At 52.0% G+C, this 18663-nt stretch overlaps 2 protein-coding genes across 4 annotated transcripts in view; both read right to left on the minus strand.

The window, feature by feature from the left end:
- Positions 1-18663, minus strand: part of RS1 (retinoschisin 1) — a 284554-nt gene that overhangs the window by 181202 nt on the left and 84689 nt on the right. The window lies entirely within an intron of this gene.
- The window catches only part of PHKA2 (phosphorylase kinase regulatory subunit alpha 2), a 78745-nt gene continuing 77067 nt past the window's right edge, over positions 16986-18663 (minus strand). For all 3 annotated transcript variants that reach the window (XM_012784674.3, XM_012784673.3, XM_012784675.3), the window contains 2 exons: positions 18203-18403; positions 16986-17685 (listed from right to left, as the gene is read on the minus strand). In XM_012784674.3, coding sequence (XP_012640128.1) covers positions 17515-17685; positions 18203-18403 — 372 coding nt within the window. In that variant the 3' untranslated portion in view covers positions 16986-17514. The remainder of the gene's footprint in view (positions 17686-18202; positions 18404-18663) is intronic.

The following is an 18663-nucleotide window of genomic DNA, read 5'->3' on the forward strand; positions in this document are numbered from 1 at the left end:
TGTGGCAGGTGGGACAGTGCCTCTGCACATGCTAACAGGCACTCCTGGTCACAGACTGTCCCACCTTGGCAGACTCTGGCTTCCTGACCCGCAGCCCGCCCAGTGTCCCGTTTGGATTGGGAGTCGTTGGCCCGCATCCCCAGCAGTTAGCATGCAGCTTTTCTCATTCATTTGGCAACTCTGTGCCCAAGTCACACCGTGCTGGGGCTCCAGCGCGCTGCTCACTGCGGTCACAGTGCCGTATGCTAGATCGCCGGAAGTCACCCGTCTGTAAGTGAAGGTGTGTGTACCAGTCGACGAGCCTGTCCGCATTTCCGCCAACCCCTGGCCCCTGGTAACCCCCCTTCTGCTGTGACTGTGAGTTTGACTTGTTTAGACTCCACAAGGAAGTGAGATCATGCAGTATCTGTTTTTCTGAGTCCGGTTTATTTCACTTCATATAATGTCTCCAGGGCCATCCCTGTTGTGGCAGGATGTCCTGATTTTATAAGGCTGATATTAATAGTATCCCATTGTGTATATGTACCATACTTTCTTTATCCATTCGCCTGCCGATGGACACTTAGGTTTCCTTATTGTGGCTAGTGTGAATAATACTAAGAGAAGAGCAATACCGAGAGAGAATAATGATGCTAAGAGACTGGAGCTCAAGTGTTCTCAGCACACGCAAACATAACTGTGCGAGGTGATGGATGTGTTAATTAGCTTGATTGTGGTAATCATTTCAGTGTATACATATATCAGAACATCACGTTGTATACCCTAAATATTTACCGTTTTTACTTGTCAGTCAGACCTCAGTAGGCTGGAAAAAAACAAAACCCCACACTGTGGCTGTTTCATACAGATGCATGTTCTATTTTTCATTTGCAGATGCAGGATGAGTGGCCATTTCTCTGCCATTTGCTGCCAGACTTCGAGAGTCTCGGTGAGCAGACCCCTGGCTCCCGATTCCAAACTATGTTGACAGGGGCTTAGCACTGAGTGACAGGACAGTGATGACAGTAGGAGATGCAGTGGGACCCACGTCAGGCTCCCCACTGGGATGCCGGACCTCGACGTGGGTCCCAGTCCCGATTGGCAGCCCGGACCGCTCCCTCCTTTAGCAGTGGAGAAGGAGCTTAATGCCAAGGGACCAGTGCAAACCAAAAGCACCTTCCTCTGAGCCCTTGTGACCATGTGACAGCCTCATCCCCAGGATGATGATGATGAAGATGACCATGACGATGAGGATGGCGATGACAAAGTTAGGCAATGCTAACTTAGGGAGTGCGATGTATTGGGCGTTGGTCTAAGCACCTTACACATATGACCACATTTAATCTTCATAGCCATCCTCTAAGATAGGTACCGCGATTATCTGGATGTTACAGCCATGTGCCTCAAATCAGACTCCCAAACCCTTCCCTCAGACCTGCCCCACGTTGGTCAAGGCCACTCCATTCTGCTGGCTGCCCAGGCTAAAAGCCCCATGGCCCTCCTGGACTCCTCTTTTTCTCACTGCCCCTCCAATTGCCCAGCAAATTATCTTGGCCTTATCGTCAACATAGCTCCAGCACCCGGCCCTTCTCACGACCTCCACTGCCACCACCCTGGGCCAAGCCACCACCATCTCTCCCCTGGAGGACTTCACTGGCCTCCAACAGGTCTTCCTGCTTCTGTCACCCAGCCCAGTCTACCCTTTGGAGGACATAAGTTGTATTAGGTCACAGATCTGCCCAGAGCTCTGTGATGGTTTCCAATTCTAGAGTCAAAGTCAAAATCAAAGTCCTTTTAGTGGCTTCCAAGGCCTACGCGATCTGGGCCCTGTGGCCTCTCTGTCCTCATGTCTTCCTCTTTCTCTTCTGCCCTCTCTCTGCTCCAGTCACAACAGCCTGTACAAGGTACCGCTTTGTTAGGGCTACCGCTTAGTGCCTGTCTCTGCTGGAAGTTAAGCTCCCACAGGGCAAGAATCCTTGTTTTGTTCACTGATTCTCCCATGTTTTACCCTAGTGCCTGCCACGTAGCAGGTGCTCACTGAATATGTGTCAAAGGCACTGACTGAGGAAACTGGGACCCAATGTGGTTGATGTCCCCAAGGCCACCCAGCGTGTTGGGGAAGCAGCAGGGATTCAAGCCTAGACTCTGGCCCCAGAATTGGAGCTCTTAACCATTGAACTCTACTGCTCACACAGGGACACCTGTGTCCTTTGGTGACTTCTACCCCTCTTGTTGGGTAGGGCCTGGTTGGGCCTGCACCCTGTGCCCCCTTCAGTTTCCACCCGGGCTGGTGGGTGTCTGGACTCTCCTTGGAGCCCCGTCCCAGCTTCTGCATCCCTTCGAGGAAGTGGGCTAGACTGTGTGGTCCCATCACCTGTCCCTCACTGCCTGTCACCCTTTGCTTTCCACCCCATCAGAAGGGTGGGGGGGCAGTAAACTCCTCCCAACCTTGGCCTGGCCTAGCTAGTGGCCTGCAGCTAACAGAGTGGCCCTAGACTTTGAGACACATTGGAATGATGTTTCAACAGCTCTCTGTGGCCTTTTTCCTGGTCCCCTTTCCTTCAGGCTAATCCTGCCATCTTAGAAATCCTCATCTGTCAGTTATTTTTGTATCAGGGAGGGTCGAGGCATAATCCTGAGCCGCTGCTGCTTCCCAGTAAGGATGAAGAGCTGATCTCAGCAGCCTCCAAGCCTCTCCCCGCAGCAGCCACTCGCTTGGCACGTGTCTCCCATGTGGCGGGAGAGGCGCCAACTGCATGAGTTGAGTTGGAGGGAGCAAAGGGACAGACCCACAGAAATAGCTCAGCCAAAGATCCAAGGTCAACAGCATTAGCTCTGTAGTGCTCCTAGATTTGGGGGAAAAGTAATAATGATGATTGCAAACTTGAAACCTTTTCTGCCTCTTCCTTTTTTTTCCAGTCAACCTACTCTCATTATTGGCCCTGCATGACTAGTTTCTATCTATTCAGTTATCTAGTTATCTATCTATCTATTTTTGATAATATGCCCATGCACACCAGTTGTGGTGGCACCTGTAGTCCTAGCTACTCTGGAGGCTTAGATGGGAGGATCGCTTGAGCCCAGGAGTTGCAGGTTGCAGTGAGCTATGATTGGGTCACTGTACTCCAGCCTGGGCACCATAGCAAGATCCTATCTCTCAAAAAAAAAAAAAAGGAATATCCAATCTCCATCCTGAAGCCCACGTGTTTTGTTCTTCTCCCCTTGTGTTTATGTAATTATATAGTTCTATTGCATCAGTATGTGTTCCTAGATGGTATAGATATGGTTTTGTTTTATAAAAGGGGTGTCACACTATTTATAATCTTTTTGGGACTTACTGCTGTACCGCGAAGAGGAATCCACGCTGTGGCATCTCGCAGTGGTTCAATTCCTGAGTTCTTTAGAAAATCCCACGATGCGAATGCACACCCGCACAGACAGGCGAAGACTTTCTAGGCTTCTGCCTCTGTGAACAGCATGCTACGGATATTGCCAACACCTCTTGTCTAAGTTTTCAAAATTGCTGGCATATTGTTGAATTATTGCTAGTATTCTTTTATCTTTTTTGAACATCTAGTTTTTCTGTAGTCATGTTCCCCTTTCGTTCATATTTTATTTCCTCTCTGTTCTCTGGAACAATCTTCACAGAAATTTATCTATTTTGTTACTTCTCCCAAAGAACTAACCTTTGGCTTTGTTGATCTGTCTTTTATCTTTGTTTTCTATTTCAATAATCTGCCCTCATTTTTATTATCTTTGATGTCCTTTCCCTTCTCTCTCTCTCTTTTTCTTTTTTTTTTTTTTTAAGAGACAAAGTCTCACTTTGTCACCCAGGCTGGAGTGCAGTGGCCCAATTACAGCTCATTTTATTGTAACCTCCAACTCCTGGCCTTAAGCGATCCTCCCACCTTGGCCTCCAAGAGTGCTGGGATTATAGGTGTGAGCCACCATGCCTGGCCCCTAATTTCTTAAAATGCAAACCTGGTCCATTAATGTTAAGGCTGTGTTCTTTTCTAATATAATTATTTAGGCTATTAGTTCCCTCAAATCACTGTTTCTTCTGTATCTCACAAGTATTGACATGTAGCATTTTCATTTTCATTCACTTCTGGATATATTAAAAGTTTCATGTGATTTTATCTTTACTCTATGAATTATTTAGCAATTCAAACAAATTTTTCCAAATATATTGGGATTATTTACCTTTTTAAAGAGCAGAGATCGTGGTCTGTATGATATTTATTTTTAAAAATTGATTCTTTCTTCCTGGCTTGGTAAATACTCAGAATTTTAATGTTTCAAGTATGCTTGGGGAGTCCAAATGTGTATTCTCAAGTTCTTGTGCAGACCTGTCTATATGACCATTAGATCAAGGTTGTTAATTGTGTCATTAGGCTCTTCTGTGTCCTGCATGACATTTTGGTCAGCTTGAGCTCTCAGTAGGCAAACGAACATGCTGAAATCTCCCACTAGGACGATAGATTCACCTATTTCTCCTTGTAGTTTTATCAATGTTTCCTTCATTTATTTTGAAGTTATTTATTGGGTACACACATGTTTAAAATGGAAATTTCTTCTTGGTGAATTTAATCTTTGATCATCATGTTGTTACGTTTTTCATCCTTAATACTGCTTTTGGTCCCGAAGTCTATTGTACCTGACAGTGACACAATGATAGCAGCTCTTTCAGTTCACATTTGCCTGACGGGTCTTTTTTCATCCTTTTACTTTCAACCTTTCATGTTCCTATGCTTAGAAACAGCACACATCTTTCTATATTAACCCAGTCTGTCAACATTCATCTTTTTGCAAGTGAGCGTGGTCCATTGTCATTATAGTAATCATGGCACTCTGTGGCTCATTCCGAACGTCTCCATCTGTGCTGTGGCCCGTCCCCCAGTTTGTGTTTCTGTGCCTTAGCCTTCCCGTTTGCAGCGTGTGATACACACCATTGCAGTATGTTACAGACTTGGGTTATGTTACAAGCCAATGCGTGACAAACAGACACAGACACACCATCCTGACTTCAGGACGGAGCTTTCTGTGTTTCTATATTTCTTGACTTACTTTTTTTTTGAATTGATATCTTTCTCACTCCTTCTATGAAAAGAACATTAGCAAACTTTCACGTCCTGTGGTGTCTACCACCCCCTCAAATTCTATCCTGCTGATTTTACCTAAACTTTTCATGCTTTCTGGGTGATTATGAATATATTTGTTCTTTTTCCTTGGTCTTAGCTACTCTTTGAAGACAATAAGAAATTTTACCAAGGCAACTGGCCACTTTTCATTCATACATCTCTTTTATTTAAGAACTGCCTTCTAAATTCACTTCGGCACAGGGCTTCATGTGACCAACCTTTGAGGCCTGTGGAACTTGAGAATATTTTATCAGGCCCTCATGTGTCAATGACAGTTTGGAAAGGAAATTTTAGGTGTTACGTTCTTTTCTTGAAATACTTGGAAACATTATTCCATTGTCTTCTAGCCCCCAAGTTTTAGCAAAACACAGTCAGATTCCCGCTCGTTTGCCTGTGACATGTTGTGTTCTTTATCTAAGTTGTGAGAACTTGCTCTCCACCTTTCATATTCCCAAATTTTGCTCTGACACATCCAGGTGGGCATTTTCCCTCTCACTCCTCTTAACACTCTATGGGGCCTTTTCATCTTAGTTTTCCACCATTCAAAAATTCTTTCTTTTTGCCATAGTGCATACACGAGGGGAAGTGCACAGCACGAGGCGTGTCACAGAGCGAAGGCATCTGATGACAACGGGTCACCATGTTTGGTGAGGCCGGGGCGTAACTGGGACTGGCGGATGTAATCTATGCAGGGAGACCCTGGCCGATGGGGGAATGCTCTGAGCGGCTCCGAAGCATCAAGTGAGTGGTGGGCTCGGGGCCGAGGGGTCTGTTCCAACCCTAATATTTCCTGATCGTAACTCAGATAACCAACCCTCCATCGGTGCCTTATTGCCAAGTCACCTGGGCTCGGGAAATGCCGCTCACCACGTGCCCGGTGCCTGCTTGGGCTCTTCCCTGCCCTGGACGTGTGGCCTGCTGGGGCCTGTCTGTGACAGAGACTGCGGCTCCGCAGCCACAGCAAGGCGGGCCCATGGTGGCGAAGGGGGATGTCCCCACAGAGGTTTCTCCAGGCCTTAATCCACCTCACCGCCTGCCCTCAACCCAAGGGAGCGCCTTGCCACATGGGAGACCTGCCAAGGACACGCTCTGATGGCCAGAGAACGTGCAGACAGAGGTGGGAAGCTGCTACAGTCCCCAGAGCATGGACGGGGCTCAGGTTCCTCAAAAGTACATGGAGATAAGTGATGCAGGTGGCAGTTCTAGGGAAGATGTCACAGGTGACATCTTCTATAGTGCTTGTAGTGCGCCATGCCCCTCACCAGGCTCTTCTACTTCATTTCCATCAGCTCGGGCCACCCTGTCTTGCCTTCTTCCTTCCCCACGTGCTCTGTCCCCGTGTGCCCCATCTGGCTTCAGTGTGGGGATATTTTTGTTGGCACTTAGACCTGCCCATGCTGCCAGGCACCCTAGCCTGCCTTCTCCCAGCCCAGGACTGATGCAGAGAGCCCTCGACAAGGCACAGGAAGCTTCGGGAAGTGTGGAAGGGCCACAGGATGGCCTAGGAGGCTACTGCTCCCGGCAGACCCGAGCTTGCCCAGCCAGCCGCCTCCTCCCTCACCAACAGGACCTGAGTTTTGTGCAGGTGTTTAGCAGGTGAGGTCTCAGAAGGTGGCTCCTTTCCCCAGGCACACAGTAGTTCTAGATTTTGAAGCACAGTAGTTCCATATTGGTCCTGTGGATCCTCATAGCCTTTGCCAGCGATAGACTAACATGGGCATGGGACTTAGTTGTTACAAGTAAGGGAAAGTCTTCCAGGGGGTGTCTGGGAAAGACTTCCCCACCTGGCATGGGTTGATGGAGGCTAACAGGCGAGAGAAAGAGAGAGAGAGAGAGAGAGAGAGAGAGAGAGAGAGAGAGAGAGAGAGAGAGAGAGAGAGAAGCCCCAGAAAGCCTCACTCCTCCCTTCCTGGTTGGGATGTTAACTTTTAAGGGTGTGATGCTTGGAGCTGTGGCAGCCATCTTGCAGCCATGAGACAAGAAAGCGTCACACCTCTCTGATGGAGAAGAAAGATGGGAAGGGTGTGCGTCCTTCATGACGCTATTGAGCCACTGAAGGAACCCTGTGCCGTCCCAGCTCCACGCTTCTTCCCTGGAATGATCGATGTCTTTACTGTTGGAGCCACTGGTGGGCCAGGCAGCCTATGGTGTGCAGCTGGAAGCATCTGGAGAGATTGCTGAGGAATTTGTCCACTCCTGCGATCCTGTCTTTTGGAGTCCTGGGAGCAGACAGGTCTGAGCGGTGCCAGCCTGCACTTAGGCTGCAAAGATGGCAGGCGGGGAGGTTGTGGGCTTTTACCCCCCACCTCTCTCCCTGTCACCTGCCCAGCATGCTGTCTGGCTCAGAAGCTGAGAATTCCACAGGTTAGAGCTGTCACCAAGACGCATGTGACTGGTGAGATACAAACCCTCCCGGCAGGGCTGGGAGCAACCAGGCCCTCGGGCTTCTTTCTTCGGCCCCAGCAGGGGAGGGAGGCTGGCGACAGGATGACAGGACGGGGGACAAGGCATTCAGGGCTCTTCTTAAAGAGGAACTTATAGAATGTTTGCTCGCTTCCAAGAGCCTTCTCCCCACTATCTATTTTTTTAATTAAACATTTATTTAGCACTTGCTATGTGCCAAGTGGTATCCAAGCACTTTAAAAATATTAATGCACGCAATCCTCGCCGCAGGCATGCAGGGGACAGGCGCTATCACTGCGCCCAGTGGTGGGGGAGCGGGAGGCAGCGTGCCAGGATTTGGAGCGGGCAGGCCAGTGCCAGCACCAGCGCCCCGAGCCACCCGGGGCGCCAGGCGGCTCTCATGCTCTCAGGCTGCTGAGCAGCAAAGCGGCACTGTTTGCTGCCAGTTCCCTGGCCCCAGCTTTCTGTGGTTGCCACCCATGGGCTAGGCCACCTATGTGTCCTGAGGGTTCCTGGTGGCCCAGACAAAAGGCAAGGCCTGCTCCTCAGCCTCCCCGTGGCGGCCCCCATCGCAGGCTCTCTCCCTCCTAATAAGTGCAGTCGTGCTTCACCCCAGTGAGGGAAGCGGCTCCGGACCCCTTTGCAACACCAGGCCCTTTGGTGGCAAGTGCCAAGAGGAAGAAGGAATTCAGAGGTTAAAGATGAAGAAAAGCCTTTTAAGCTCTTTGCTTCTCTTCCCAAAAGTGCCACCACCTGCCTCTGTCCGCCTTGCTTTGTCCTTGCTCTGCATCACGGAGCCCTGCTTTGGGGGAGGGAGAAGCTCAGGGCAGCACTCTCAACCTCTCCAGATGTCCTCGGCAGGCACCGCAATCGGGCTTTTCCTGGGTGTGCCAGGCCCGAGTGCTCACAGACCTCTCTCGCTCTTCCTTTAAAATGGACGCATCCTCAATGGTCCCCCCAAACGTTCCACGGTGAGCACTCTTAGCCCCATTTGACCTGTGAGGAATGAAGCTCCAAGGGTGACTTCCCATGCATGGCCAGGTGGCCCAGAAGTCACCCATTTGAACCCAGAGCCCACTTTCAGAACCACACTGGGCTCCTCTTGCGGGTGACCAGGAGCCCACAGATCTCGGTGGGTGCCACTATCAGGGTGGCAGGGAGTGGCTGCAGCCACTGTCTACTGAGCCTCTGCTGTGTGCCCAGGGTTTATAAACATTAGCATGACGTTATCTTGTTAATGTCTGGAACCACCAAATGAAGACAGTTTATATAATCCCCATCCCATTTCACAGAGGAGGAAACTGAGGCAGCAAGGTACTATGTGTAATCAAAGAGTGCCCAGCTCTAGGCGGCAGCATGGTGGTCAGAATTCTGGCCTGTCTGCCCCCCAGCACCTGGTGGTGACAGGGCCAGGGATCCAGGAGGTGGCCAGAGCGATGTGCAAGGCATAAGGCCAAATGCTGCCTGTGTTTCAATTCTGTCCAAGGCTGACCACCTGCTCACGGTCTCAGGGTGGCCGTGTCCATGTGACAGCAGACACTCATCAAGAGCTTTGCAGGTTCCAAAGCACGAGCCATATTTCGTCTGACCTGGAAATGGGCCCTTTGAGAGAGGGGAGCGGGGCCTAGTGTCCCCACTATGCAGCTGGAGAGATGGACTAGGAGCAGCTAAGGGACTCAGCCGCCCGACACCCTGCGCTGCACAAGCGTCTCCCCCCCTTTCCAGCAAGTCGGGTCTGTCGTGGGTGTAGCCGCTGGCAGCCCACTTGCAAGCACGATTTGGACCAGCCTTTCTGATCCCTGCGCGCCAAGCCAAGCACTCCCTTCCCCTTCAATTTCTCTTCATAGCTACCATCCAAACCCATGTAAACCAAGAAAATGAGTCTTTTTTCCGAGTTAAATTTGTTAGAGAAATGCCACGTTCTTTGCGCAGATGTAGGTAAACATGGAGTCAGGAAATGAGCTTCTGTCTTGATCTGCCACTAACATGGGCGAATTTATGGCATTCACGAGCCCTCTTGAGCCTCAGGTTCCCTGTCTGTAAGCTCCTGGTGCTGACAATGGTCACGTACCCAGCAAGATGGAGCTGACGATGGTGTGCCTTTGACCAGCACATGCCTTTGCTTTTCCAGCAGGCTTGAGGTTTGCCAGATGGAAGGACCGCGGGGGACAAAGTCACTTATCCCAGGGACTCCTCAGCACCGGACCTCTCGGCCTCAACTCTTTCCACTCATGTTCCCACTCTCCCTGTGCTCGGGACACAGCCTGGCCAGCCTCCTGCAATGTCCCCTGACCCCACCTCCCAGCAGGGAGCACCGCTCCTTCCTCTAGCAGATGACTCACTACATTTCTTTCTTGCTTTCTTTTTTTTCGATTGTGCTTTTTTGAAGTTTAAAAATAGAAATGTGTCAAATTTAAAACCCAGCACAGCACATCTATATAAAGTGCAGAGGAAGCAGCCTTTGCACAACTTGCAGAATGTGAAGACTGTGGAACTCTCCAGGCCTCGGCCCCACAGTCTGCAACTCTTGCCTCCTGAGGTCCCTGCTTGAAGGGCAGGTGGATGTCAGAGAAGAGATGTGACGTCCACTGGGTTTGCGACAGGGAAAACATTTGAGAGGCGGGGGAGAGCAGGTGATGGTGAGGCTACGAGGGAGCCCTGGGGACCGATCCCACTGCTGTCTCCTTTGCTGTCCCGTGCACCGAGGGCGGTGGCCCCGTGTCTGCGTGTGCACGTGCACACAGCACGGGACCGCATGGGGGTGCAGGCCTGAGACGGGGAGGCGCTGAGGACGGGAGCAGGAAGAGCTGCTCTCCCTCTCTCCTCAGTCACCTCCATTTTCCAGCCACCAGATTCTTTACCCTGAACAGCAGCCATGCAGGGGCTGCTCCCAGAGGCTGTCAGGTGCTCCAAAGGGGTGGAAGGAAGCTCAGATGCTGGGGTCTTGTCACCTTCCTCACTTACCCCTCACAGATACAGGCCTTCCAAGCCTGCTGTGGGATGAGGCCACCACCTCCTCTGCCTCTAGCTGCCACCCCCCCCCCCCCAGCTTCCCTTTCCAGTCAATCTCCCTGGGAAGGGCCGGTAATGATTGCGTCATTCCTCTGTTCAAACTTCCCAGTGACTTGTGACAAGCTCCGGCCCTCGCCTCCTTCACGTCTCCCGTCAAATCCCACCTACAAAAGAGCTTCTCCAGCCACCATGAGTAACAGTCTCTCCCTTGCCCACACCCCCTGCCCCTTTCTCTGCTTTATTCTTGTCCATGCTGTCCCTAGACACATGACACATTTCATTGTTCACTGTTCATTGTCTCGGGCAGGGAGAGGGAGGAGGGGTCAGGGGTTGGTTTCTCAGCCCCCTCGGCTAAGCTGCAGTGAGCCACAGAGATGGCCTTGGCCCTGCCCAGCCGTCCTGTCCCCACCCAGCACGGTGCTTTGACATCCATAGAACATGGCCCAATACTGATGGATCATATGGAGAAGCTTGTCCCCATGGTCTGCCTCCTTTTGCAGGTGAGTGTTTCACTCAAGGATGGGCTTTGAGGAGCCCAACAGACCCAAGAGGGGGCTTGGAGGGGTCAATGCGCCACACACGTCCCTCTTCCCCTTCGCGTGGCTACGCAAGCTGGGCTGGGCCTGGCGGAGGGGACCTGGCAGCGAGGGACAGAAAACAGCAGCTCTGCTCTGGCCTCTCGGCCCCTTCCTGAGCCCAGGAAGGCCCTGTGTTTCCTTGGCCAAGAGCTGGCAGTCCCCAGTGCTGGGCCCGTGTGCTCTGTGGCTCCACTCCCTGCTGCTGCCCCACACCCCCAGCGGCGGCACGGTTGACTCTGCCAGGCCCCTGCTGGCCCCCTGCTCGGAGTGAACCCTTCCCCTGTCCGGGCTCGAATTTGACCCCCCTAACGCAGCCCAGCCAATGGCCGCCACATCAGTGTGTGCCCACAGCGCCAAGAGGCTGTCCTGGTGCCATCAGTGGACCCAGGGACAGAGGCGCCCACACCGAGGGGGTGGAGGCAGTCACAGCCATAGTGCAAGTGGAGTCGCTGCTTCAGGGGATGGAAAGCCCAGAGCCCTGCCAAGGAGATTCAGGCTGCAGCGCGAGGGTCCACTCAGGACAGCTTCGTCATCTTCTGGTGCAAAGCACTGCCTTCGCCGGCTGTGTGTGCAGTGCCTTCTCCACGCCTCCTGGGAGCCTGCTGGGCCACTTGGGCTGCAGAACTCTTGTGGTTAATGAGGGAAAGAGAACTGGAGAGGTGACCTCTTGCTTGCCTCTCTAGAAGGAAGAGGGAGGCAAGAGGCAGAAAGGGCTCCTCGCTTAGGTGGCTGTGCCTCCCGAGTGACTTGAATGCTTACAAGAACTCAGGGAACACTCTCTGGTGACAGCTGGGGGAAATTATTCACATTGTCAGGAGAGAGGCTTATATCATGAGTGGTTCCAATTCTTTATTTTTAAATCCCCCAGCTGGCTAAAGACTTAGAAGAAAAGATGTGACAATCATTTGCATCTTGTCCCAGATGGGCTGTCACTCAGGGTCCACGAAAGTCTAATGGGGCTGGGCTGGCGATCAGGAAAAATGCGAGGAATGCTGGCAATTCCCCAGGGCTTCGCTGGGCTGTTTCAGGCCAGCTCCTTGGAAGCCAGGGGTGGGAGGTTGGCCACTGGGTGACCCAGCCACTGCGGCTCGGTAGCACTTCTACCCGAAAAGAGGACAAACAATTGTCCTGCCTTGAGCCCAGAGGTGGGCACTGGGACAACTTCTACGTACCTGGGGGGTCCCTGCACGCCCTTCTTTGCTCCTGGTGCACACCCTTCCCCGAGGGGCAAACGTGTCTCTTCTGTCACATCTCCAGGGCGGATGTCCGAGAGGTCGAGGCACAGGTCCTTCTTTTCTGGACAGAAGACTAAAAGCCAATAGTCCTGGCTGGAGCAGACACTTAATTTGGGGTGTTTGGTATCTGAACCTCCTTCCTGCATTCAGGAGATCCTGCTATCATGAAGCTGGCCACCTCTCCACCTTAGAAGGCAGAACTCTCAGACCTGGCTTTTCTGACCTGCCTTCAGTCGCTGCACGCACCTGCCCAACACTTTCAATTGGCAGCTGGTGGCTGTTTGAAATCCACCCTGGTGACAGGTAACAGCCTCTACATTTATTGCCCAAAAGAGGAGAGGTGATGGCCCCAGTGACAGTATCCAGCCCTGGGGTATCTGTGTGAGCCCGGGAGCACCGAGGAGTGATATGGGGTCTGGGTCCTGGCCGGGGATCCTCTAGGCCTGGTAACCATGTGACTTATCTAATAACCTTTAATAAACATATTTCCTACTTAACCCACTCATAGTTGGTTTCTATTGTTTGCAAATAAGAACATGGACACAATGGCAACAGGTGGCACAGAGATTAGAGCCAGTTACTGGGATTTCTCTTTGGCAAGTTGCTGGAATTCGCATGTTTGTCCTTGCAAACCTCATGTTGAAATTTGATCCCTAATGTCAGAAGCGGGGCCTAGTGGAAGGTGTTTGGGTTGTGGGTGCGGATCGCTCGTGAGTGGCTTGGTGCCCTCCTCACAGTAATGAGGTGTTAGTTCCCACGAGAGTGTTTGTTGAAAAGAGCCTGGCACCTCCCTCCTCTTTCTCCTGCTTCCTCTCCTGCCATGTGATCTCCACACATGCTGGCTCCCCTTCCCTTCCGCCACGAGTGGAAGCTTCCTGAAGCCCTCACCAGAAGCAGATGCTGGCACCATGCTTCTTGTACAGCCTGCAGAACTGTGAGCCAAATAAACTACTTTTCATAATCAATTACCCAGTATTCCTTTATAGTAACACAAATGAATTAAGACAAAAGTCCATCCTGGGTTTATATCCAGAAAGGTCTTTTGAAAGAGGAGACATGGAAGCACAACCATCCCCTTGTGCCCAGTTCAGATGCAGCTTGGGCCTGTGTGGACAACCTGAAGCCATGCCCTTTGCAGAGTTGACGCCTTGGCCACACCAGCTGGAGGTGGAAGGCTCTGGCAGCCACCCGTTGGGAGACAGGCCAATGCCACACGGGGTTTGGGTTCAAGATGCAAATGTCCTGCTAGACCAGTGCTGGGAATACTCACCACAGGAGCCTGGGGACTGTCTTTCCTCAGAGGCCTTCAAAAACTAAACAGACGCTCTTTCATTCCCCACCACGCCTGGCCATATCTCCATGTGCCTCGTGACACCTGGCCCAGAGTGTGTATGAAGAGATGCTGTTGGATTCGTTCATTTCTCAGAATAGTTTGTATATTGCAGTAAGGCAGAAGAACGAATCACATGACTTTAGAGTTCATTGGTTCCAATTATTCCAGCTCTTCTAAGAAGGCATTTGTGCCAAAATTGCACATATGTTCCTTTAAAGAAAACCACAGTAGTTTTCTGATGGAATGTCTCCCTCTCCCAAACCCCTAGTCGGACATGCCAAGCATTAGGCTAGAGAACAGTCTCTTGCAGTTTCAAGTCTTCTCATCCCTCAGAGAACTCTCTCGGTAACTCAAGGCCCTGGCTTTCCTGAGTGGCTTTCTGAGGGAGACAATGGGGACTCGGCTCTAAGAGGGTGACAATACTGCTTTCTTTCCCCCTCACAAGCAGCGCTATTAGAAGCCACGTCTGGAGAACAGAAGGCATTCTGGGAACATGGTGCTCTCACCTTCTGCAAAATGCAGAGCCACAGAGCAGATGGCAGGGACTTCAAAAGCACAAGAGTCACCTTGAAAGATAATGGCACAAAGGGAGTGGGTGAGAGGCTTTTGTACCCTTTGACAACAAGGAAGCAGAAAAGACAAAAGCTATTTGTCAGTCAACAGAACTGAGAGCTGGTCGGGCTGCAATTTACATCAAGGGAGGCCAAGCCTCCTGTCTTCCTGGCCAGAAATAAACGGCATCAATCAGCCGCCAAACTGCGTCTCCTGCCTCCTGATCTTCTGGTGTTTTTTCTTTTTCCTCACAGGGAGCATTTCTATCCTGCCTGTGTGGGCAGCTGAGGCTGGGCAACCTCTCCTCCCCTCTTGGAAAGAGCAGCCCCTTCTGACCGATGCTCGCCCCAAGAGACCCTGGCCATGTCACTATGCCACCATGGTTTCCTGTAAGCAGGAAGCCTGTGGCCTCCCCAACTGCCAGAGGATGGGGAGTTAGGGGACTTCATGCCATTGCCCCATGCTTGGTCCTGTGCAGTCTGTAGGCCTCTTGCCCATTTGCAGATGGGCAAACTGAGGCACACAGAGGTCCCCTCACCTGCCCAAGATCACAGAGCCACTAGTGTCATACTGGGATGCTGAGCTGACCTCAATCAGAGCCAGAGAGAGCAGTGGGCGAGGCACCAGCTGCTTTTCAACTGAAGATGTTAAAAGAAATGCTTGTTCCTGGCTCCCCAGGCTTGTCCTCCGAGACAGAACACGCTAACTGCCCAGCCCCAGCAAAGGCCAAAACTAGCTTCTCAGCTCTGAGGGGGCAGATAGAAAAGAGCCCCACACACACACCTCCTGCTCCCCAGCCCAGACCCAAGGCCCAAGCTGCTTTGCGCCCACCCCCGACTGGCGTGGAAACCGAGTCCCGCAGGCGCGCTTGGTGTCAGCACCTCAAACATTTGCTCCCCTCCTCGGCGAGGGCCTCAGCTGCTCGCTAAAGGGATCAAGCCTCAGAAGCCTGTTCTCCTTCTTTGAAGCTGACAGCTTGATGCCTGTGGAAATGCAGTCCTATTTCAGGATTTCATTTTGAAGAGTTTTCAAAAGAGTGGCTCGAGGCTCGGCTGAACCGCTCGTTATGGCTCCTCTCCCGGCCGCATCCCGGCAGGTGCGCCCAGCACAGCAGCTGCGGCTCTGCCGTCATCGGCGGGCAGGTGATTGTTCTAAATTAGCACCTGGCTCTGTCGGGAGGGCTCTGACGCTTCCGAGCTGCTCCCAAGAAGCGGTGGGGAAGCTCACGCCTTGTACCTTCCTTACATTATCTGTGTTTGAGATGATCCACCAGGGAGGCAAGGAATTACTGACTCTCTGACTCCCGTTTATGTCAGGCATGTCTTAAAAACACTTCCCACGCCCCCCCCCCAAAAAAAATACCCAACAAACAAAGGCTATGAAAATGCTACTAGGAAACCTGGGAAGCTGAGACCCCAGGGAGCCTCAGAGGCAAATGCAGATGGGGGCTTTTGAGGGGAGAAGGCCCCGGGCTGGAGGCCTACAGGAAGGCGCAGGGGTGGGGCAGGGGCACCGTGCACTTGTCATGGGGCTGTGACTGCAGGGTGCCACCAAATGCCAGGAAGGCATGAGTCCACTGCTACAGGAGTTGAGAGGGACTCCAGGGGATTTTCTTCATGCAACTACTCCGCACCTCTGCAAAGAGAGTATTGTGGCTGGAAGAAATGGAAACCAAGGCATTGCAGTCCCACATGAAGGTACCTGCACACCACCAAGCCCAGGGACACTGGGACATCTTCCAGATGGCCCCTCCCAGGGCAGTTGCAGAGGATTCAGAGGATTCGCTTTGGCCTGAATAGAGACTCTGCCGGGAAGCTGCCAGGTACCCGAATCTCCTGCCTTCCCTCTGCTTCGAGAATAACCGTCAGCACTGCGTCTTGGCTCTGAGGGGTGCTGGGCATAGTGACGCCCCTCAAAGCAGCTAGAGTGTCGTCATCTCTTCACCTGCACATACAGGTTCAAGGAATGGTCCAATAGCCTCATTTCCATTTAGGAGGCAAAGAGTTGCCATAAATCTAACCCATCACTCTCAACCAGGCCGAGTGCCATTTGGCCACCAGTGACTATTCATGTTTCAAGGCTTATTATTTACAGAAACTGTTTTCCCCGTTCTTGTTTCTTCTCCCCACCCCAAGGTAAGACAATGTCTGGAGAGAAACTCCATTCACCAGGACATTGGTCAAAGACGGGCCAGACCCTGGCAGAACCTATCTCTGCTCCTCTGAAATCAGTGCCACCAACTACAGGTACCTGAGAGCTTCAAGATGACAGCGCTTCTATGAAGAGGGTTTAAGCTCCAGCCTGGCTCTATTTTTAAGAGGGAAGCATTATTTCTTCGGGAACACACCACTAATTTCCATGCATCTGCTGACTCATCCTCATCACGGGATGGTTCACCCGGCGCAGGAGGAGGCATCGCTGCCAGGGCGTCACCCTGTGATGAGGGTGAGGGTGGGCATGGGTCTTTCCAGGCCAGCTCTGCTGCGCCAGCCCTAACGCGGCAGTTTGCCTGACTATAAAGACAGTTGGATTCATCCCCCCCCCCATAGATTCCAGAAGATATGGGACTTTTCATAAGCCAGACAAAACCCCTAGTTCATGGGCAGCCAGGATAAAATCTTGCAGACCATGAGCCAAAGTTAACCAGTAGCGATTTTCTATATCTTGGCGATAGAGAATTATGTTACATGATGGCAGCCATGCCAAGAACATGAGAGGCTAAGAAAGAGAGTCAGGCACAAGGAAACCAAAATCCCACAGAAAGAAAGAGTTGTTCTATTTGGCAAACACTGCAGTGCACAGACAGACAGACTGCATCCTGTTAAGCCATTCTCCTTGTCAAGGTCCGGTGTCTAGCTTCTGCTGCTGGAAAGATCTTTGCATCTTTAAGATGTGTCACTAGCTCACGGAACCTATTTCTGTAACTCTCTGCAAGAGCCAATTTAAGCTGGCTTCTCAGTTCACTCTGCACTCGAAAGATACCAATTTCCAATTCCTCCTCAGAGTCCGTGAGACCAGATGCTGTGACAAATGTTCCAGTGAAATCAACCCAGAAGATGATCCCAGGGGGCTCCTTGGGGAGCACAGGATTCACCAGCTCAGCCTGTGGCTTTGCCGCAGCTTTAGTGCTGCCATATCCTCTCTGTAAGAGTTCTGATGGGACCTGCTTTTGTTACAGTCCGGGGGAGGGGGGATCTTGGGGGACAGAAAAAAGTTCCCAGGGAGGCTAGGGGGCATGTGACAAGTTCAGAGTGTAGTCACACTCTGTTGCAGGGGAGACCCTATTGCACCTGGCAGCCTGAACTGGGTAGCAATTCTTGCAAATGCGAAGCCACTGCTTTTGTTAGGTAGGTCATGGTCCCATAAGCCCCGCTCGGAGCACTGTCATAAAAGTAGTGGCAAATTCCTGTGGCTTGGTCTTTCTCCAGGGTGTCCATGGCTCCAACTGACACCTGCAGCGGGAGAAGGCAGAAGGAACACATGAGCAGGATGCGCATGCCCCATCATGCCTCGACGTGGTGGCAGTGGGTGGGTGTGTGTGAGGGGCAGTGTCGCTGGAGGCCCGAGGCCCTCGGGGAAGCTGATGACGAGGGCAGAAAGCCAGGGATGCCGGGAAAGCGTTCTGCTTCTCCTCTGGGTTCTGTGCTGTGTTTTCACAGACCTTAGTTTGCAGCTCATTGAGGACTCGAATGAGAAGACAGCTCCGCCCAACCTGATTGTGCAAACAGGGTAAGTGGTTCACCCAGGGCCACATGCGTAGCCAGCGGTGATGTTTGGACTAAAACCTATGCCGAGATAGGCCTGTCCATCCCCAAAGGTCTTTAGATTTCCCAAGTGGCTACTGTGCCATTTTCTAACCAAATGGTTGACATTTTTTCACCACCTGTGGCTATTCTTTCCTACTGGACACAGACTCTCCAGCCTCAACAGAGACAAATGCCAGCCCAGCCGGCCGCCCTGGCGCCCCACCTGGTCCTGCAGGAATAGCTGGTTGGCTGTCTGAACCATCTGGTCCACATGGATGATGCCCCCGATGCTGTTCATCTCCGTGTCCGAGAGCAGTGTCAGCACCATGATGGCTTCCACCAGCAGTTGCCTGTACTCAGGCTGCGGCACACGGTTCAGCACCGACTCAACATGGACAGCGAACTTGATCTCATGCGGGGTCATCTGCCAAAGGGACAGCAGGCGACCAGTAGTGAGAGACGGGCACAGACACAGCCCGATAACCAAGCAACCAAGGCTGAGCACTGCGCTGCCTGGGTCGGGGCTCAGCTCAGCTGCTCCTCCTTTCTGGCCACTGTCGTGAACCTGCCAGCAGGAGCCCTCCCTGGGGGTCAATTGGCCTTGTCCTAGCCTCATTTCTCTACCCTCAACTGTGCACTGTGGCTTCCAGGGAGCAGGGACCATTTTTTTTTATATCTCTTTCT

This window comes from Microcebus murinus, chromosome X (genome assembly GCF_040939455.1).
Source record: "Microcebus murinus isolate Inina chromosome X, M.murinus_Inina_mat1.0, whole genome shotgun sequence".
Taxonomy (NCBI): domain Eukaryota; kingdom Metazoa; phylum Chordata; class Mammalia; order Primates; family Cheirogaleidae; genus Microcebus; species Microcebus murinus.